Source organism: Phialemonium atrogriseum (assembly GCF_030411735.1).
Source record: "Phialemonium atrogriseum strain 8032-3 unplaced genomic scaffold QBC33scaffold_1, whole genome shotgun sequence".
NCBI classification, from domain to species: Eukaryota; Fungi; Ascomycota; class Sordariomycetes; order Cephalothecales; family Cephalothecaceae; genus Phialemonium; species Phialemonium atrogriseum.
The window spans coordinates 1,123,432-1,140,220 of record NW_026848138.1 but is presented as its reverse complement, the minus strand read 5'-3'; the positions used below and the strand labels follow the sequence as shown (position 1 = coordinate 1,140,220).

Below are 16,789 nucleotides of genomic sequence, written 5' to 3'. Positions count from 1 at the left end.
GCCGCAGGCCATAAGGCCTCCTTCCTTGGCAGTCTTCCATTTAAAGATCTAATATTGAGAGAACATATATAAATATTGCGTGGGATTCAATGTAGCTTGCATCTCAAACGGCCATGTTGTATTGTTTCTATGGAATTAAGCCGTGCAGTCCCAACATACCTGGCTCAGACTGAAAGAACAGGATCGAGTTGAGCCTGAGGGGTTGCATATGGCCCTAGACATTAGGTAGGGGTCAGAAAGACAATTCAGTTGGCAGTCCGTGGAGGAGGCGGCGTGTGAGAAACGCAGAATGGGGAGTTCCGGAGACGATGGTTGGGGGACCTTCCCCATTTGCACCATCCAACTATCCATGTCATCCTCCTTCATATCCTGGCTGTTCGGGGCAGGGAATAGACTGATAAACTTGTTAGAGATGGTATATGTATCGCAGTGGTGATCCCTTCTGGTCCGCATTCCTCTGACTACCAAATGATGGCGAGCACACGAGAATGCTGTTATGGCAGACGTCATCGTTTAATGGGTTTGATTCCTTCGCAAGGTTCCCTCCATATTCCCGACAGTCTGATACTCGTATCTCTACAGGATATGCTTGATGCCAACGACAGTAACGTACATAACGATTCGAAAAGCAATACCTATCCATGAGTCAGTCGCGACGTCGGTATCCCAGTGCAACCCTTCCGAACCAAACCTGCTCCTTGCCCTCATCCAAACGCCAGGTCGCCAAACACAATCGTGTCTCGTGAAATGTGACTCGGGGTCTAATCACTGCGCAGCATGCTATCCACCAAGTCTCCAAGCGGACCCCAGAAGTCCTTCCCACTGGCGAGGTTATGCTCGTCGATGAACAAGACATACTGCTTGAAGCTCGTGTTGAGGTGGGGCTCCAGTCCCAGTTCGCGGATGACCGGGTAGTGGTGGCAGTAAATGTGGGCATATACACGGTACATGCGCTTGAATATCTGTCGTACCAATGTCGGGAACGACTTCGGGAAGGGGACGCCTGCGACGGGATTAGCAACGTTACGCGAAATATCCAGCTGCAAAGGGAGAGACCGTACCGATTCGACTAGGCAGAACGGACTCATTGTCGATGCTGGCTTGAACCCACCCCATCAGCTGCTCGATATATGCCGGAGCCGGCATCTTTGTCGGCCGCTTGAAGTTCTCGTTATCCTGCCAAAGGTACTCAAACCTACCAACCCGTAAGCAGAGGACTCGAAATTATAGTGTCTGCTATCGCATACTCATCTGTAGCCTTCATCTCAGGGCACGATTGTGGGGAGCAGAACTCCGTGATGGCGCCGTATAGAAGGTTGATCTGGTTGTAGAAATCCACCACTGCGCCTTCTGTCAGCTTGGGGCCATTGATTATATTCCAACTCCTGGCGGCTGGGGGCCCTTACTGTTGACGGCCAACCACTCGTTCTCGTCTTCTCCTTCTGGCAGCTTCACCACTTTCCGAAGGCTCCCACCTCCTAGGGTGGCTTCCGCATATTGTCGCAGCTGGTAGCTCGTGGTGCTACCTTTCCCAGTTACTCGGGGCCGGAACTGATTCCTCGTCCGTTGATTACTGCCATCATAACTTGTTAGCCGGGCTGTTCATCGATAGCTTCACAGGTCGTGGCGGTAGAAATCGAGCAGCATCTGCCCCTCTATCCTCCCATGGTCGCAGGGGTAGGATTGGGTTGCCGTGAATAGAGCTGGAAAAGAGGCACCCACACAGTCGTAAGAAAGGAACTCATGTTGCAATCGGGGGTATTGACAGCTAAAATAATGGCGATCAGCTGCGATAATTCGAGAACATGTCAGCAGGGATATCTCAGTGAGAGGGGTCCAGAAGGTATACCTATGCAGGGGTTCGGAGCAGTCCCAGTTAATGGGACACAAGAAGGTCCCTGAAAAGTTAGGAATTTATGTCGTTCTCCTACTTTCGCACGATGCTCAATAGGTGGTTGAGGCTCAGGAAGCATGCAGTCGGAATAGGTGTGGTCATGTTTTCTTTAGGTTTCCTAGGGCAACCAACCAATTATCCGAGCTTTCGCTACCCGACAGTACATGCCTGTAGTACGTCAGCGGCTGGCCGGTGACAGTTGCGAATGCCCCGCATAGATTTTGTACTCCCGTACCTTGTTCCTCAATAGACCTTGCAGAAGGATCAACCTCCCAGCCTCCCCCTCATTTTCCAACAGACTTGGCAGGGGAAAGCCATCTGAAGACACACTGTGATCGTCAATTTTCCCACGAGTTATTGCAATGATCCGTCATATCAGGTTTGTAGGCATCTCCCGCCCCCTGCTCTCTCGGTTGAACCGGAGAGGTAAGTACATATACGGATACCAAGCTCCTCAATCATCTCCGCCTTTTCATCCCTGAATAGCCTCAATTGCCGGATGTGGGGAACCTAGCAGTCAACCCCGACTTATGACAGATGCAGGAGGGCACTAGGTGGCGGCAACTACTACGCAATACACAGATTCGGGTCATTGAGAACCGAAGCCATCTGCTCCTGGCTGCTATAATGGACCCCGCAGTGAATGCTGTTTGTTGAGAGGAGGATAATCTCAAGGGTTGCTGGTTAGGTATCCTACTATGTAAGAAAAGGCAGGTACTGGTAACCATGCAATCCAGTTCCGCTACGACGGTACCAGATATTTGGGTCGCAGCTTGAATGTATAATAATGGACAGCTTCCGCCGATCATAGGGTCTCCGGCTTGACAGCTTGAAAGTCTTGCATCGACGAAGGTCCGAAGTCGAACAATGAAGACGTCTACGATCCCCTGCCTGCTCCTCTGGCTAAGCTCTGTAGTGAGTGCCTCCAGCTGTAACCAGAGGCGAAAGGTCGTCCGCGCATTCAATGTCCACCGTAATGGAAGTTCTAGCACAACTCCGTTGCAGGTCGGCAACGGCAACTTCGCCTTCGGTGTCGATGTCACGGGCCTGCAGACCTTCAACCCCTTCGGGACAATGTCAACATGGGGCTGGCATAACTTCAGCCTACCTACGACGGAGAATCAGACATCAGTCGAAGGTTGGTGGCTATGGACTGGCAGCATCTGGAGAATCCTATCGCTGACGAGCCCCAAGACTTCACAGGCTTAGACTGGTGGACGCACGGCAGGTTGGTCAACTACAACCAGCCAAACCCTGCCGAGAATGATATTTCCAACTGGCTCATCCAGAACCCCCAGAGGCTGAATCTGGGCAACATAGGCTTCTCGTTCGGTGGAGCCAAGGTTGCTGAGTCTGACCTCCAACAGAAGACCCAGGTTCTTGACCTGTGGACGGGCAAAATTTCGTCCAGCTTTGTCTACAATGGGTCCCTGGTCGAGGTTGAAACCTGGGCCGACACTGACTCAGACGTGGTTGGCATCAACGTCAAGTCGGACCTCCTGACGGACGGCGCATTGGGAGTCTTCTTCGACTTCCCTTACTCCGACAGGAACAAGTTCGATGCTCCTTACGTTGGTGTTTGGAACGCCTCATGCAGCCATTCGACGGTGCTGGAGCAACAATCCGATAGTCAAGCATCGATACAACATATCTTAGATAGCAACACCTACTTCGTGACAGCGAAATGGGAGGGCAAAGGCACAGTGACAGGCCCGGCAAAGGGGACTCATCGCTACTTCCTCACGACGCCCGGAGCTGATAACTTGGAGCTGACCGTTTCTTTCTCGCCTACTGAGGCATCCAATAACCGCGCCTTTAACGAGGTAACCGCAGCATCCCAGAGTTGGTGGAGGTCGTTCTGGAACTCTGGCGCCTTCGTCGATCTCACAGCCGTTAAGTCCGCCAACGCAACCGAGCTGCAGCGCCGGATAATCCTCTCGCAGTATCTCCTGGCCGTGAACTCGGCCTCGAGCAACCCTCCTCAAGAATCCGGGCTCGTGAACAACGGGTGGTACGGCAAGTTCCACCTCGAGATGCTCCTCTGGCACAGCCTGCCGTTCGCGCGCTGGAACCAATTCCCCCTGCTGTGGCGGAGCCAGCCGAACATGTATCAGCGCTACCTCGAATCGTCCTACGAGCGCGCCAGGCTGCAGGGCTACAAGGGCGCGAGATGGGGCAAGATGACGGATCCAACCGGCCGGAGCGCGCCGGGCGAGATCAACTCACTGCTGATCTGGCAGCAGCCGCACCCGATGTACCTGGCCGAGATCGAGTACCGCTCCTTCCCCAACGACACGGTGCTCGAGCAGTGGGACGAGGTTCTCACGGCGACGGCCGACTTCATGGCCTCGTTCGCGTGGTTCAATGAGTCCACCGGAGTTTACGACCTCGGCCCGCCCATGTACCCCGTCAGCGAGAACACGCCGCCCAACGCGACCGTCAACCCGACCTTCGAGCTCGCCTACTGGCGCTTCGGCCTCGACGTCGCCGCCCGGTGGAAGACGCGCCAGAACAAGACCGTGCCTGCCGAGTGGCTCGCCGTGCGCGACGGCCTGGCCCCGCTGCCCATGGTCGACGGCACCTACCCGGTGTACGAGGGCATCCCGGACATGTGGACCGACAGCGCGACGACTAATGACCACCCGGCCATGGCGGGTATATACGGCCTTCTGCCGCCGCCGATGAGCGGGCCGCCCCTGGACGAGGCAGCGCTGCGCAAGACGTCGGACCGCATCCTCGAGACTTGGGCCCTCGACGAGTCGTTCGGCTGGGACTTCTCCATGCTCGCCATGAACTCGCTGCGCCTCGGCAACGTCGACCACGCCCTCGACTACCTGCTCCACCCCATCTTCGAGTTTGACGACGCCGGCTACCCCGTCGGCGGGTCGAGGGTCCCCACGCCCTACTTCCCCAACTCGGCGTCGCTCCTGCTGGCCGTGGCCATGATGGCCGGCGGCTGGGATGGTGCGCCCGGCCCGCACTTCCCCGACGGTTGGGATGTTACCGTTGAGGGATTCGTGCCAGGGCTGTAGAGATGTTATTTTATGCGTCTCCGTCTTGTCTTGTCAAAGTTGTTGCTGGAGGATGGATGTTGGCCCGTTGAGTGTGGCCTCTTTCCGAGACTTTCGTATTTTCAAAAGCAATAGATAATTTTAAATAGGCGGTACATTCCAGAGGGAGTGAGCTTGAAAACCAGACCCGGCTCTCTTCTACGCGACCTGGACAAGGCTCTTAAACATAGGTAGCAAGTTAGTAACCCCAGTAGAGTTTGATATTAACTTGTATGGTCTAGACGTATATTCTACTCAAACCTGATATCCCATACCTGCGTTGCCTATCGATTTTGGCAACACACCTTGTACCCCATCAGCGCCCCTTTAAACACGTGGAAGGAAGAATCTTCAAAGGGGCTGCATCTCAGGCTGGTCGCTACATACTGGGAGAGCAAAGAGGGCGAACCAAGTCTTCTTGTATTATTTCATATGTTCGCCAGCAGAACCCTGAGCCCAAGGTGTGCTACTTGGTTGCTCCATCACCAAAATGCGTGGTTGTTGGCATTTCACAATATTCTGCCGTCCAACCAGGAACCCGGGATTTTGGGATCCTCAAGCCATAACATATATGGTAGATTGCCTTGCAGAAGACAATTGCAATCACAACAATATCTCTCCCATGCTCTCCCCTTCGAACCCGAGGGTCGACAGTTTCTTAATCTTCCCCTTCTCCCTCGACTTCTCCTCGGTCTTCCTCGCCTTCGATAGTGCTTCGACCATGTCTGGCGTAACCTGGTCATATCCTGCTGGTGAATCGTCATCCTTGTTGAGGTCGATTTCGCCGAGCAACAACACGTTCTCCCCTCTCACCAAGAAGACTCCGCGAGGAATGTCCGCATACATCCCACGGGGGTTATCCGGGCCGGGCGGCACGAAGATTCGTTCTATCGTCGATTGGAGGACCAGGTTCGCTGTTCTGGATTAACATGCCGCGCAATCCCAAACGAAACCAATACTTTGCAAGGCATACCGAATTGGTCCCAACTCCTGAGGATTCCCAGCAGTTTCCGTCCGTCACGAAGTGCAATCATAAGCTTCTCTGCTTGGTGTCAGCACAGCTGCTCAGTGGCCAACCGCCTCTCCCGTTACGCGTAAAAGACGCTCTTACTATCGGTGAGATCGAGTAGTTGTGCTGCCGTCGTAAACATCTGGGCCGGTAGTTGCTGAGGCCGTGACTGGACTCCGAGGGGGGCCGCCGGCGCAGGCCCGCCCCCTTGCTGAGGCGTATCGGAGATTGTTAAATTCTCCATGTTATATCATGAGGGTCGATGTTCAGTGGGCGTATGTTCGAAGTCGGCCAGTCCATTGATATCTTGGAGGCCAGCTCGTCCCAGATTCAGCTTGCTTTGGAGCTCGCTCTGGCAGCTGTACATGCAATGGGGCAGGCTTCCTTGCTCTTGCATTGGGTGGGGCAAATAGTGGTGGTCACTCAGCCGGGCCTGATCACGTGGACCTTCCCGTTGGGCGACGTGCTGGGGAGAAATAATCCGCCGAAGCCCCTCTGAAGGCCTGACAGGCTCATCCAATGATATGACAGGGGCGGGTCTGGCTGACACTCTAACCCCAAGGCTGATAGCACAAGGCGGCGGCGGTGGTGAAGTGAAGTGGGTACCCTATTGTTCTCCAAGCTTGCTATTCTTCCCACGCTTCAACAACTTACACGCCCTCAACCATGACAGCACCTCTTCTGATTGCGGAAATAGCCTCTATTGTCCACTGACCCTTCAAGAGCCTTCTATCATTCCTGCTGCTTCGTTTACTTTAAACAGTCTGCCGTCCATCCCACTGCCCCAAAGGTCGAGCAGAGCAACCGAACTTTGAGTTCGTCAACTCGACGTAGATCACAGTCCTCGCAAATCTTTATTTCCCCCCAAATTACACTGCCTACTATGGCCACCAACGACCTTTCCATGGCCGATACGCCACCATCTCACCGGGCGGACCGCAGAATGAACGGCTCGCCTCCCCTCACCATGTCGAAGCGAGACAAGAAACGGCAAATGCTGGTCGACCGCCTCGCTTCTCTCACCGACAAATTCTCGCGAGATCGTGACCGAGTGTATCGAGAGCAGCTCCAGAAGATCCAAGTAGATACGAATTTGATCATGCGGGTTGATGCCTACGCTGAGCGGCCGTTTGATGCCCTTGAAGAGGAGCACCGACAGCTCTCCCTTAGCAACGGAGATGCAGATAACAGACCGGGCCCGCGGACACTCCTTGAGATGGCCGGGCCAAGGTTTCAGGACTGGATACACACCCTCCAGGATCTCGTTGAAGAGCGGGATTATTACTTGGCCAAATACATGGTTCGTCCCGCCTCGTCCTGAAAACACTTCCACGTGGCCAAGAGACTAACATCCCCTCGCAGGCTGATTTCGAGAAGAAGGCACAACAGCACAACAATACATACCTATACAAGATGGAGACTTCGAATAGAGAACATCGAGCGCTATCACAGACCCTCAGAGACCGCTTGATGAACGCCATTGCTGCGAAGAAATTCAGGCTGAACAAGGAGAAGGAAGCTCTGGAGATCTCTGACGCATCCGCCCTACTACTACACCCCAACCAATTCAGCCTGACGAACCCTGCCAGCCCCGGTGGACCACATGGCAAGCGGGCGACACGGCTACGAAGGGAGATGGATGAGATTCCAGGCCTTGTGGACGGCAAGAAAAGAAAGCGAAACCCTGGAGAGGATGACGGCTCGCCAGCGCCCCAACGTCGGGCATTGGATCCGACAAATACCACCCCTCTCTGGCAGGGTGACCGTTTGGTTATGCGCAAGACGACGGGACCCATATACAGCATTGACAAGCTCTTCACCGACAAGGAACTCTCCATGACCTACAATGCGGCCGCCATTGCCGCGCACAAGCACATACTGCTCCACAAGCCGAAGCTAGATGAGAATGGCCAGATTGTGTCCTCTCCAGGTGCGAGCGATTCTGGAAGCGGAGACACCGAGGAGCAAGACGGCACAGACTCTTTGCCCTCGGCGGTTCCAATGGAGCGCAATGTGTCGCACGCAACTCGCAGCGCTCGTGGTGCACCAAACTTCACCGACGATAAACTGATCGGCTTGGAAGGGCTTGCAAACTTCGACTTCCCTCACAACCTCCAGAAAATGGTGGGCGCCGACCCCAAGCTGCCGCCAACCTTCCCCTCGACGTATGTCAAGGGTCCTACGAAGCATTCCGACTTCAACACACCTCTGGCCCTTTCAGCTGAGGATGTCACCTCCGACCTGACGGTCATGGGCGCCCTCAAGCAATACGACCAACAGCACGGCAGAGGCGCGAATCTCGAGAACAACAATGGGAGCAGAAGTATTCTTGAAGCTGTAGCCTATCCAGCCCGAGAGAACCGCTATGTTGCCTTCCTCCGGGGCGACCGTCTAGCAGGGAACGAGGTGCGTCGCCGGCTGGGCTTGCCGCCCGAGGTGCCGCCCGAGAAACCGGCCGAGGAGCCAGTCCTCAAGAAGAAAGGAAACTCGGGCACAGCGCGTGATGGGGTTGGCACGCCATCTAAGGTTGCGCGAAGCGCTACGCCAAGGCAATCCCCTGCCAAGGCTCTTGCGATTGCGGGCCCGACAAGTGCTCCGTCGGCTCAACTAGGGGGCGCGCCTATGAGCCGTCAAAGCAGTGCCAGCGGAGCCCCGATGAGCCGTAGCAGTAGTAGGAAGGGCAGAGCAACCAGGGGAGGCTAGGAGTGTTTGGAGGAGAACCGCTCTGACCCAGGATCGATAGCGGCGGATTGTGAACAACTTGACTGGATGCCGGGAGGAGTTTCGATTGCTTTCAATCGTGCATATGCTGTTCACATGCTTGCATTCCTCTTCATATTTTGGTATGCGAGGCGACTTGCCTCGTTGATATGCTTAGCGAATCAATATAGTATTACTTCTCATGAACAGACCAATGCAAACCAAAACCCGCTCCCATTCCCATGCGACTGACCAATACCCATAATTCAAGGATGCAAGTTCACCATATATAAAACCATGCGGCCGTTATCACTCCAAATCCACCGCGGGTAAGGGGCCCGGCAGCTCAAGGGCCAAAGACCAAGGCCCTCACCTCAATGCTCTCCCTGCCCTCGGCGTCGGGGCGGGTCCTCGGGTCCACAAAGGCAGTATGGGGGACCCTCCCGCCCTTGACGGCAGTCCCCTCCTTCAGGGACTCGCTATCAAAGCACTGCAGCAGCAGCCTCTCGTCGCCCGTCATCCCGCTCAGGTAGTACCACTTCTGGCCCGGGTCGTGCCTGATGGCGGCGGTCTGGCCGGTATAGCCGCTGCGGTAGCGGTGCTCGACGGGGACGACGTCCTCGTCGCGCAGCGTCGACGACGACGCGAACGCGAGCGGGAACGACTCGACGGGCGCCTTGTTCAGCGGCCGCCACACGTTGACGATCCGGTACCGCCCGGCCAGCAGGCGCTCGGCCTCGCCGGCGGGCAGGTGGCGGCGCACGCGCAGGGCCGCCGACGTGGCCGTCTGGTCGACGTGGACGCGCTGCACGGGGCCGCGCTCCGCGGAAGGGTCGGCGCGCCGGATCGTGTGGTCGAAGAAGACCACCTTGGTGCTGCCGGGGACGTGCGCGAGGAGCAGCTTCTCGAGCTCCGGGTAGTAGTTCGCCTGGATGGAGGCGTCGGAGGTGAAGTCGCGCTCCGCCGAAGGGGGCACGTCCCGGATGATGGCGAAGGAGTCCTCGTCGAGGGTGAAATCGGACTCCCGGCCCCGGGCGTCGTGGATGGTCACCTCGTGGGTCTCCTTGCCGTAGTTGTGCTGCGGCTCGCCCTCGGGCGGGGTCTCGACGTAGTTGAAGGGCTTGGCCCCGTCGGAGGGGTCCTTGAAGTAGTTGAGCTCGGCCTTGACTGGGCCGCGCGGAACCTGCGATGAGATCGCCATTTGGACTGATGGGGTGTAGCTGGTTGCTGTGCGCTTGTGCAACGCCGGGAGGAGTGGTGAGGATAGGGGGCGGACGAAACCGGAGATGCTTGAGAGAGGTGTGGTTGACAGCGCTTGAGGGCTGACTTTAGATGGCAACGGGAATGGCAGGAAGGCAATTACAGTATCAACGAGACTTGTCAGACGGAATTACTTGCACAGAAACTATGCTTGGGGAGATAGCTTTAAACAGTGAATAGGAGGTGGTCTAAGGTGAGACTCTTGGAATATATATCAGACCATAACACGCTTCTTGGTGATTTCAAAGCATAGATAGCTTCCAAATCAATCCGACTTACATCACACGACGACGCAATTGCTTGAGCACGTCATTACCAAAAGGGCGTTAGACACGCCCTTTAAGGTGTCTGGGCTGCATGGAGTACAGCGACTTATTAGTAATTGTGGTGGTAACGGTGGCAAATGAGGTTGTACACACAGGTATGTTAGGTTGGAACGTGGAGATGCATCGGAGAAGCGGAGTTGAAAATGTGGGTTAAAGTTGTCCCTGAGTCCCAGCTGGATAGTGGAACCACCAAAGCTTCATGGTGGCACATTATTGGCTGGGAACTTCCTACATCTGACCTTGCCTAATTCGGTATCAAAGTAAACAATGGCAAAACAGCAACGACCTTACCCTTGCAAGACACGCTCCATTGTCCAAGCATTTCCCGAACGTTGATACCCATGTCCATGTCTCTCTGGTAGACTTTGTGTCTTAAACATAATCATTGCTACTTTTGTTCATGGCATCACAGCCACAGCTATGTCGGCCTCTGTGATGGATATAATGTCGTCTCCGGACCCTTTGAACGCATCCATGGAGAACTCGGTACCACCTTCAACTCGCCGAGTAACTCGAAGCCAATCCTCCCATGGGTTTCTATCTATGGGCACCTCTCCTCGAAAGCAGAAGTTCACTCTGGATGTCGGGAACGAGCTCTCCCCACAAAAGATCCTCGTCACGGTAGAAACAGACGACAGTAACCCAGCAAATGTCAACCGGCGTCTCTTTCAGTCACCAACCCCGCAGAGGGCCATTCGGCGGAGGCAACAGGCTACAACCACCACCATTCCCCTGAAGGGACTTACAGATGACGAGGGCAGTGTAGCCAGTGGCAGATCAACTCCAAAGAGACGGCCGAGACTGCCAAAAACCGGCACTCCTGCCACCACAACCAGGAGGAAGAGGGCACCGACCCCCACTCGAACTACCCCCAGGCGGCCTCGAAGGACAAAAGCTCAAATGGAGGAGGCCTTGACTTCGGATTTAAACGTCGAGGACAGCCAGGCTACTCCGAAGGCGAGTGCGAGGACGCGGAAGACGACAAAGCGAAAAACCGCGACGCCCGCGAAAGGAGATGCTGACCATGTAGAGCTGCCTAAGAAGCGGGGTCGACGACGGAGGTCGATGACCGCCGATGAGATCCAGGTTCTGGCAGCGGACGCAATTCCCGAGGAAGCCGCGGAGGACGATAATGCGTCCGTCGCTCACACGGAAGAGAGCATCTCGGTAGCCGGCAGTCTCCCGCTCGCAGCCTCCGACGACGGCCTGGACGAGGAAGACAACGCGTCTGTGGCTCGCATAGAAGATAGTATCTCGGTGGCTGACAACTTACCGCCGGCACACTTTGACGACGGCGCTGTCCCGGATGACATCTGGATGGCCACCTTATCAGATGCTCCTGTTCCAGTGGGTCGCCGACGATCGCCTCGCAAACATTCAAGCCAGCTTATCGACTCCCCTGGACAGCGAGAAGCAGAACATGCCCAATCTGATTATGGTCGATCAGAAGTCGATGAAGCCTTCAGCCAAACCAGCGTGGACTTCGTACCCGCTGGCGCTGGTAGTGAAGCTGAGTCTGCAGCCGAGGAACCGCAGGGTCACGGAGATAAGGATACGGTCATGTTAGGGGAGGAGTTCACCATGATATCAATCGGCTCTTTGCCATCCATGCAGCCCAACTCGAGCATGGTTGCCACTGAACCCCAGGAGATGGGCGACGAGACAAGCTTCATCATCAACCGAACACTGGAATCCGTGCGGCGGAGCCTTAATGAGCGCGAGAACGATGCCGCAGAGGATGCGGAAGATGGCCCGGCAGCATCTGCCGCAGCGCCGGCTACCATGAAGAGCTTCCTGGAGGCCGGAAGCAGTTCAATGTTCGCGCCACCTAAGCCGCCCCGGGCGTTGTCCAGGAGTCCAAGAAGGTCAAAATTCCAGCCACTCGGGCGGCAGGTAGCGCTCAAGTCTTTGCAACGAGAAGATGGCCTCGAATCGCCCCGAAATGCAAGAATCGAAACGCAACATTCAAGAAGAGCAGTGGAAGACACAAGTGCATACGACGACTCTTTCTCAGAAATACCGGAAGATGTGCTTGAAGCTGCAACACCAAGGCCTACCAGGCGGGTAGCGGTGGAGGGCATGAACGGCACAGAGGACGTCCTTCAGCCTTCAGTTGAGCGGCCATCTATGGTGACGCATTCCGACCCCCAATCCGAGTCGACTAAACTATTGACTCCCGATGAGACTCCATCTCCAGTTGAGTCCGAGGGCGAGAAAGACAAGGGTTATCAGGTCTCCTCGAAGTCCCTCGCACATTCCGAAATGCGCTCTTCGCCACCTGTGTTCGCCTTCTCGCGTCGGGGCAGCTCCGAGTCGATGTCTCGACATTCAAGACATAACTCGTCCGAAACCCCTGCGGTGCAATCCCTATCCACGCGTCTACCACCTCGGATGGGGCAGATTGATGTGCAAACAAAGAGCCTCGTCCCAACTGAGAGCACACCCCGACCAACTCTCTCTCCTATTGTCCGAGCGGGTCGGGCACTGCAGCTTGTCACGTCGGACCCTCCATCACCTCCTAACCGCAATAGCGTCTTGGGGAGCCCTTTCAGGGGTTCCGTCAGCAAGTCGAGTCAGTCTCCGGTCGCTGCGCCTGCGGCAACCCAGTCGGCTCCGTCCCCTGCCCCTGCCCCTGCCCCTACGCAACAGCCCTCATCTGCACAACCGTCGAATACACCTTGGTCGAAGGCTCTAGCCCCATTTAGCCAAATCAAGAACCTAGTTTCCCAAGGAGCTCAGATGTTTTCGCCCCGAGGCGCACCTGCGCCGGCGATGGAGGACCCCTTTGGTCCGGATGCGGCAAATTCTGCCGGACTGGACGTCTTCCATCCTTCAGGCTTCAGTCTCGGTAGTGGTGTGCATCGCGGAACAGATCGTGCTGTCAGCATGACAAGCTCTACTAGAGCTGATCCGCCCAGTGAGGCTGAGATGAATTGGCAAGCGAATGACAGCCCCGCTAGATCTCACGGCGGTGAAATATCCGGAACGATTAGCTCAACTGTTCGCGGACGCAGAGGATCCAGCGAACCTGCCGCCATAGACATGGATATGGACATGGACATGGACATGGACATGGATATGGGAGGGGACCTTGGGAGCGAGAGAGACTACGATGACGATGAAGCGCAGCAGGCCGAGGACGATGAAGACATCTGGGCTGTCGAGGCCCAGCGTCCAACCCCTGGGCGGCCCAAATCTGCAGTCGCGCAGGCGCCAGTCCTCAACCCCCCTCGAAGAAGCAAGCTCCCAAGCCCCTGGAGACAGAACAGCAAGCGACTGGTATACAGCGATGAGTTGCACAAGGGCCTGGAGGACAATGGCAATGGCGACGCCCAGAATATCGAGGTTGAGGAATTCAGCATGCTGTCACAACCAGGTCAGCGCGAGGCAGCAGCTCAGCCTAAGAAGAATGAGCCAACTGCCGCAGCAGCCAGGAAGGTTGATCTCTCGACGTTCTTCTCATCCCCTGCTCTCATACCCGACGTTCAGCCCCCTGGAGTCAACCTATTCAGGTTTGCCGAAACTCGCGGTAATACAAGAACTCAACCCCAGGCACAAGCCACGCAGTTCCCTCCTCCGCCCACGGCCAACTCCCCTTTCGCCAGCCAATCTAAAACGGCACGGCCTCAGCCACAGGGAGTTGGCCCTCTCGCCTCGGTCCCGCAAAAAGGTCTACGTGTTGGGAATCAGCCGCGGGTTGATCTCTTTTCTCCCGTCAGGCGCTTTCCTAGCAGGGACGAGGTGGCTGTTGAGCATTCATCGTCACCTGTCACCCCGGAGCGACCCCTATTCGGTCACGTTCCGCAAAAGAGGAACTTTACCCCACGTCTTCGCCAGCCGACAAACTCGCTGTTCAACCCAGTCTCGAACACGAAGCCCTTAGGCTCGTTCAGTAACCCTCCCGAACTCTTCATCGAATCAGACGCCGACGAGGGAGATGAGACTTTCGAAGAATCCAGCTTCCTAGAGCCCCAGCTGAACCCCCTCCCCGACAAAACCGTGTCGCCCACCAAGTCCTGCATTCGCTCCCCGCTCAAGCCCAAGACCCCAGGCCGAGTCGTCGAGTTCGCCAGCAGCACCCTATCCCCCCTGGCCCAGGCCCAGGCCCGTGCCGAGCGCCGGAGCAGTACCTCCCCGGAGAAGCGCGCACAGAGACCCGTCGCCATGGCGGAGCCCGCCGACGCGGACAAGGAAAACCAACCGGAGGACGACAGCACAGCAGCTCCCAGGAGCAGCACGACCTCCTCCCCGGCCGGCGGCGGCCTCTTCCAGGCAACAACCGCCCCCGCGGCGGCGGCGCCCCTCAAGCGCCCGGCGCGCCTGTCGCAGACCCAGTGGACGCGCGACCACTGGCTGCGGCTGGACGAGCTCCTCCGGCAGCGGCGGACGACGGGGGCGCTGCAGTTCCAGCTCCGGCACGCGCCGTCGCCGCGGCGGTTGCGGTTGTCGTCGTCGTCGGCGGCGTCGGGCAAGAAGGGCGGGGCGCCGCCGCCGCCGCTACTGCTGGGCAAGACGGTCGCCGCGCAGGGCGAGACGATGGCGCTGGAGCAGTGGCACCTGGACGTGGTGGACGCGTTCAGGTCCGAGGTCGGCGGGTGGGAGGAGGCGGTGCTGGCTAAGAGGCTGTTCGCGCTCATGGTGGGCGAGGAGAGGAGGCGGCGGGGGAAGGTGCCTGCTCGGAGGGGGGTGAGCTGAGGTGAGGTGGTAATGTTGTGGTTTATTATACAACGTATAATGTGTGCGACTTGAAATTATGTTGTAAAATGATTGCGTGGCGTTCCCGTTGGAGGTTATCGCCTGGCGTTTGGGAGGGGACTTGTCATTGTCGGTTTTACTTGAACAGTAGCAAAGAGATACCACCAAATAAGAGTGTCGCCTTCTGTTTTTATTCTTATCGAGCCACTATCTCTATGTCCTAGTATTACAGCGTCACTGGCCCGAACCAAAAAGCCCAGCGACCCGAAACCTCAGCCCCCCTTCTCGTCCTCACCCATTCAGCAATAACCCCTTACTCGAGCATCGACGCCTGGTTGGTGTACAGGACATCGACGACGTTGCTCAGCTTCTCGATCGTGGTCAGGGCCGAGTCGTAGGCCTCGTCGCGGTGGGTCTCGTCGAAGATGAGCAGGCAGCCGGCGCCCTGATCGAGGACGCCGATGATGACCTTATCGAGTATCATCTGCGACAGCTTGCGCTCGACCTGCTGGGTGTCGAGGCCGACCATCTTGGCGATGTGGGCGATCTCGACGCGGCTGAAGGGCTCGATGACCTTGATCAGGTTCTGCTCCAGCATGGTGTCGTACAGCCGGATCAGGTGGTTGCGGATGAAGGCGTCGCTGCTCAGCTCCGTCTTATAGGCCGCCAGAGCCCGCTCGTACTCCTCGAGAGAGCGGTTGCTGTGGGCCCGCGCGATGGCCTTCATGGCCTCGAGGGACTGGCCCGCGTACTTCATGGCCTGCTTGGAGGTCATCAGCTGGTTGACGTCGTCGACCAGGTTGAGCATGATCTTGCAGAGCAGCATGTACTGCAGCGCCGTCTGCGCCCGCTGCGGCTCGTCCTGCGAGTGGTAGCCGTCCAGCGCCTCGATGAAGTAGCTGTACGCCGTGTTGAAGTCCTTGTCCTCGGCGTGGAGCATGCCGCTCTGCATGTCCAGGTTGGCCTGCAGCAGCGGCGGCGTGTACACCGACGCCGCGCTCGTCCGCGCGCTCGTCAGCGCCGCCCGGGCCTTGGCGATGTTTCCCAGCGCGTGGTAGACCCTGGATTCGAGCAGTTGGACCTCCACCAGGACGAGCTTATCGTCCAGCCTCTTGAGCTCGCGAAGAAGGCCGTTGATCAGCGTCAGGGCGTCGTAGTAGGATCGCTTTGCCATGTAAAGCGCCACGAGGCGTGTCTCGAGGTTCTGTCGGAGGAAACCTCGGCGCTCTGATGTTGCCCACTCTATACATGACTTGGTGACGGAGATCTGGATGTCGATGGTGTCTGGGATGTCTTGGAAGAGGTCGAGAAGCTGGCGAACTGGAGAAAGGGCGATGTTAGTCGAGTCGCCAAGTCTGCCCCAGTGAGTGTCCCAAACTTACCCAGCTTTGCGGTCTTAGCCTTCGCGAAGGACGAGAGGACGGTCCTGCTCCTTGTGACGAGGTCGACCAGCTCCTTGGAATTCCTATGTCGCATTAGTTAAGGACTGTTTAGGCGCACCCGCCCGCTCAGTCAGCTCACTTCTGATCCCGATACAGCTCCCCCAAGCTGATCAATGCAGTTTCATATTCCTTGACAGCCGCATCGGATGTCACAGATGGAGGTTTTGAGATGATCTCCTTGTAGATTTGCTCGGCCCCCGAAGGATTGTTCGACGACGCTGCTTTCTGTGCCTCCCTCAACCGCTCCGAATCGCCTTGGGCCATAGCTGCACCTATTATGTATCGAGATATGCCTTTTTAAAGTTTTTGCTTTTTGAATTATAGGCCCGTAGTCGGATAATTCGTCGGCGTCTGCAAAGGTTGAGGTTGATGGTGATCTAGGTAGGTAAAGCTTCAGCCTCTCTCAATGAAGG

The 16,789-nt window shown here is 56.7% G+C and overlaps 7 protein-coding genes across 7 annotated transcripts; 3 read left to right on the top strand and 4 right to left on the bottom strand.

Moving 5' to 3' along the window:
• Positions 1 to 610: 610 nt before the first annotated feature.
• QBC33DRAFT_12210 (maintenance-ploidy protein mob1) lies at positions 611 to 1,899 on the bottom strand. The gene is made up of 7 exons (XM_060421992.1): positions 1,850 to 1,899; positions 1,723 to 1,787; positions 1,407 to 1,573; positions 1,248 to 1,341; positions 1,062 to 1,195; positions 687 to 1,003; positions 611 to 635 (listed from the first exon to the last, which is right to left on the bottom strand). The coding sequence occupies exons 2-6, from the start codon at positions 1,743 to 1,745 to the stop codon at positions 762 to 764; spliced, it is 660 nt and encodes a 219-aa protein (XP_060288697.1). The 5' UTR covers positions 1,746 to 1,787; positions 1,850 to 1,899; the 3' UTR covers positions 611 to 635; positions 687 to 761.
• Positions 1,900 to 2,511: 612 nt separating this feature from the next.
• Positions 2,512 to 5,180, top strand: QBC33DRAFT_12251 (Six-hairpin glycosidase-like protein). The gene is made up of 2 exons (XM_060421998.1): positions 2,512 to 3,032; positions 3,089 to 5,180. Exons 1-2 carry the CDS (start codon positions 2,762 to 2,764, stop codon positions 4,924 to 4,926), a joined length of 2,109 nt encoding a protein of 702 aa, XP_060288696.1. The 5' UTR covers positions 2,512 to 2,761; the 3' UTR covers positions 4,927 to 5,180.
• On the bottom strand, positions 5,154 to 6,330 carry QBC33DRAFT_521394 (uncharacterized protein). The gene is made up of 3 exons (XM_060426457.1): positions 6,056 to 6,330; positions 5,918 to 5,986; positions 5,154 to 5,858 (listed from the first exon to the last, which is right to left on the bottom strand). The coding sequence occupies exons 1-3, from the start codon at positions 6,195 to 6,197 to the stop codon at positions 5,548 to 5,550; spliced, it is 522 nt and encodes a 173-aa protein (XP_060288695.1). The 5' UTR covers positions 6,198 to 6,330; the 3' UTR covers positions 5,154 to 5,547.
• A 151-nt stretch (positions 6,331 to 6,481) lies between these two features.
• QBC33DRAFT_521392 (Sds3-like-domain-containing protein) lies at positions 6,482 to 8,925 on the top strand. Its single transcript, XM_060426456.1, has 2 exons — positions 6,482 to 7,253; positions 7,316 to 8,925. The coding sequence occupies exons 1-2, from the start codon at positions 6,837 to 6,839 to the stop codon at positions 8,654 to 8,656; spliced, it is 1,758 nt and encodes a 585-aa protein (XP_060288694.1). The 5' UTR covers positions 6,482 to 6,836; the 3' UTR covers positions 8,657 to 8,925.
• On the bottom strand, positions 8,665 to 10,335 carry QBC33DRAFT_521391 (uncharacterized protein). The gene has a single exon (XM_060426455.1). The coding sequence runs from the start codon at positions 9,852 to 9,854 to the stop codon at positions 9,000 to 9,002; it is 855 nt and encodes a 284-aa protein (XP_060288693.1). The 5' UTR covers positions 9,855 to 10,335; the 3' UTR covers positions 8,665 to 8,999.
• Positions 10,336 to 10,674: 339 nt separating this feature from the next.
• QBC33DRAFT_583307 (uncharacterized protein) lies at positions 10,675 to 15,088 on the top strand (the record flags this gene model as incomplete). Its single annotated transcript, XM_060431375.1, has 2 exons — positions 10,675 to 11,416; positions 11,486 to 15,088. 2 exons carry the CDS (start codon positions 10,675 to 10,677, stop codon positions 14,932 to 14,934), a joined length of 4,191 nt encoding a protein of 1,396 aa, XP_060288692.1. The 3' UTR covers positions 14,935 to 15,088.
• QBC33DRAFT_521384 (PCI domain-containing protein) lies at positions 14,942 to 16,774 on the bottom strand. Its single transcript, XM_060426454.1, has 3 exons — positions 16,456 to 16,774; positions 16,317 to 16,399; positions 14,942 to 16,254 (listed from the first exon to the last, which is right to left on the bottom strand). Exons 1-3 carry the CDS (start codon positions 16,638 to 16,640, stop codon positions 15,248 to 15,250), a joined length of 1,275 nt encoding a protein of 424 aa, XP_060288691.1. The 5' UTR covers positions 16,641 to 16,774; the 3' UTR covers positions 14,942 to 15,247.
• Between the last annotated feature and the right edge of the window lie 15 nt (positions 16,775 to 16,789).

Coding starts and splice junctions, on each gene's coding strand:
- QBC33DRAFT_12210 (XM_060421992.1), bottom strand. CDS start 1,745: ATGAGTTCCTTTCTTACGACTGT. Junction 1,574..1,722: donor AGTTCCTTTCTTACGACTGT/GTGGGTGCCTCT, acceptor TTATGATGGCAG/TAATCAACGGACGAGGAATC. Junction 1,196..1,247: donor GAGATGAAGGCTACAGATGA/GTATGCGATAGC, acceptor ACGGGTTGGTAG/GTTTGAGTACCTTTGGCAGG.
- QBC33DRAFT_521384 (XM_060426454.1), bottom strand. CDS start 16,640: ATGGCCCAAGGCGATTCGGAGCGGTTGAGGGAGGCACAGAAAGCAGCG. Junction 16,400..16,455: donor GAGCTGTATCGGGATCAGAA/GTGAGCTGACTG, acceptor AATGCGACATAG/GAATTCCAAGGAGCTGGTCG. Junction 16,255..16,316: donor GGCTAAGACCGCAAAGCTGG/GTAAGTTTGGGA, acceptor CCCTTTCTCCAG/TTCGCCAGCTTCTCGACCTC.
- QBC33DRAFT_521391 (XM_060426455.1), bottom strand. CDS start 9,854: ATGGCGATCTCATCGCAGGTTCCGCGCGGCCCAGTCAAGGCCGAGCTC.
- QBC33DRAFT_12251 (XM_060421998.1), top strand. CDS start 2,762: ATGAAGACGTCTACGATCCCCTGCCTGCTCCTCTGGCTAAGCTCTGTA. Junction 3,033..3,088: donor GAATCAGACATCAGTCGAAG/GTTGGTGGCTAT, acceptor ACGAGCCCCAAG/ACTTCACAGGCTTAGACTGG.
- QBC33DRAFT_521392 (XM_060426456.1), top strand. CDS start 6,837: ATGGCCACCAACGACCTTTCCATGGCCGATACGCCACCATCTCACCGG. Junction 7,254..7,315: donor ATTACTTGGCCAAATACATG/GTTCGTCCCGCC, acceptor ATCCCCTCGCAG/GCTGATTTCGAGAAGAAGGC.
- QBC33DRAFT_521394 (XM_060426457.1), bottom strand. CDS start 6,197: ATGGAGAATTTAACAATCTCCGATACGCCTCAGCAAGGGGGCGGGCCT. Junction 5,987..6,055: donor ACTACTCGATCTCACCGATA/GTAAGAGCGTCT, acceptor GACACCAAGCAG/AGAAGCTTATGATTGCACTT. Junction 5,859..5,917: donor CAGGAGTTGGGACCAATTCG/GTATGCCTTGCA, acceptor AATCCAGAACAG/CGAACCTGGTCCTCCAATCG.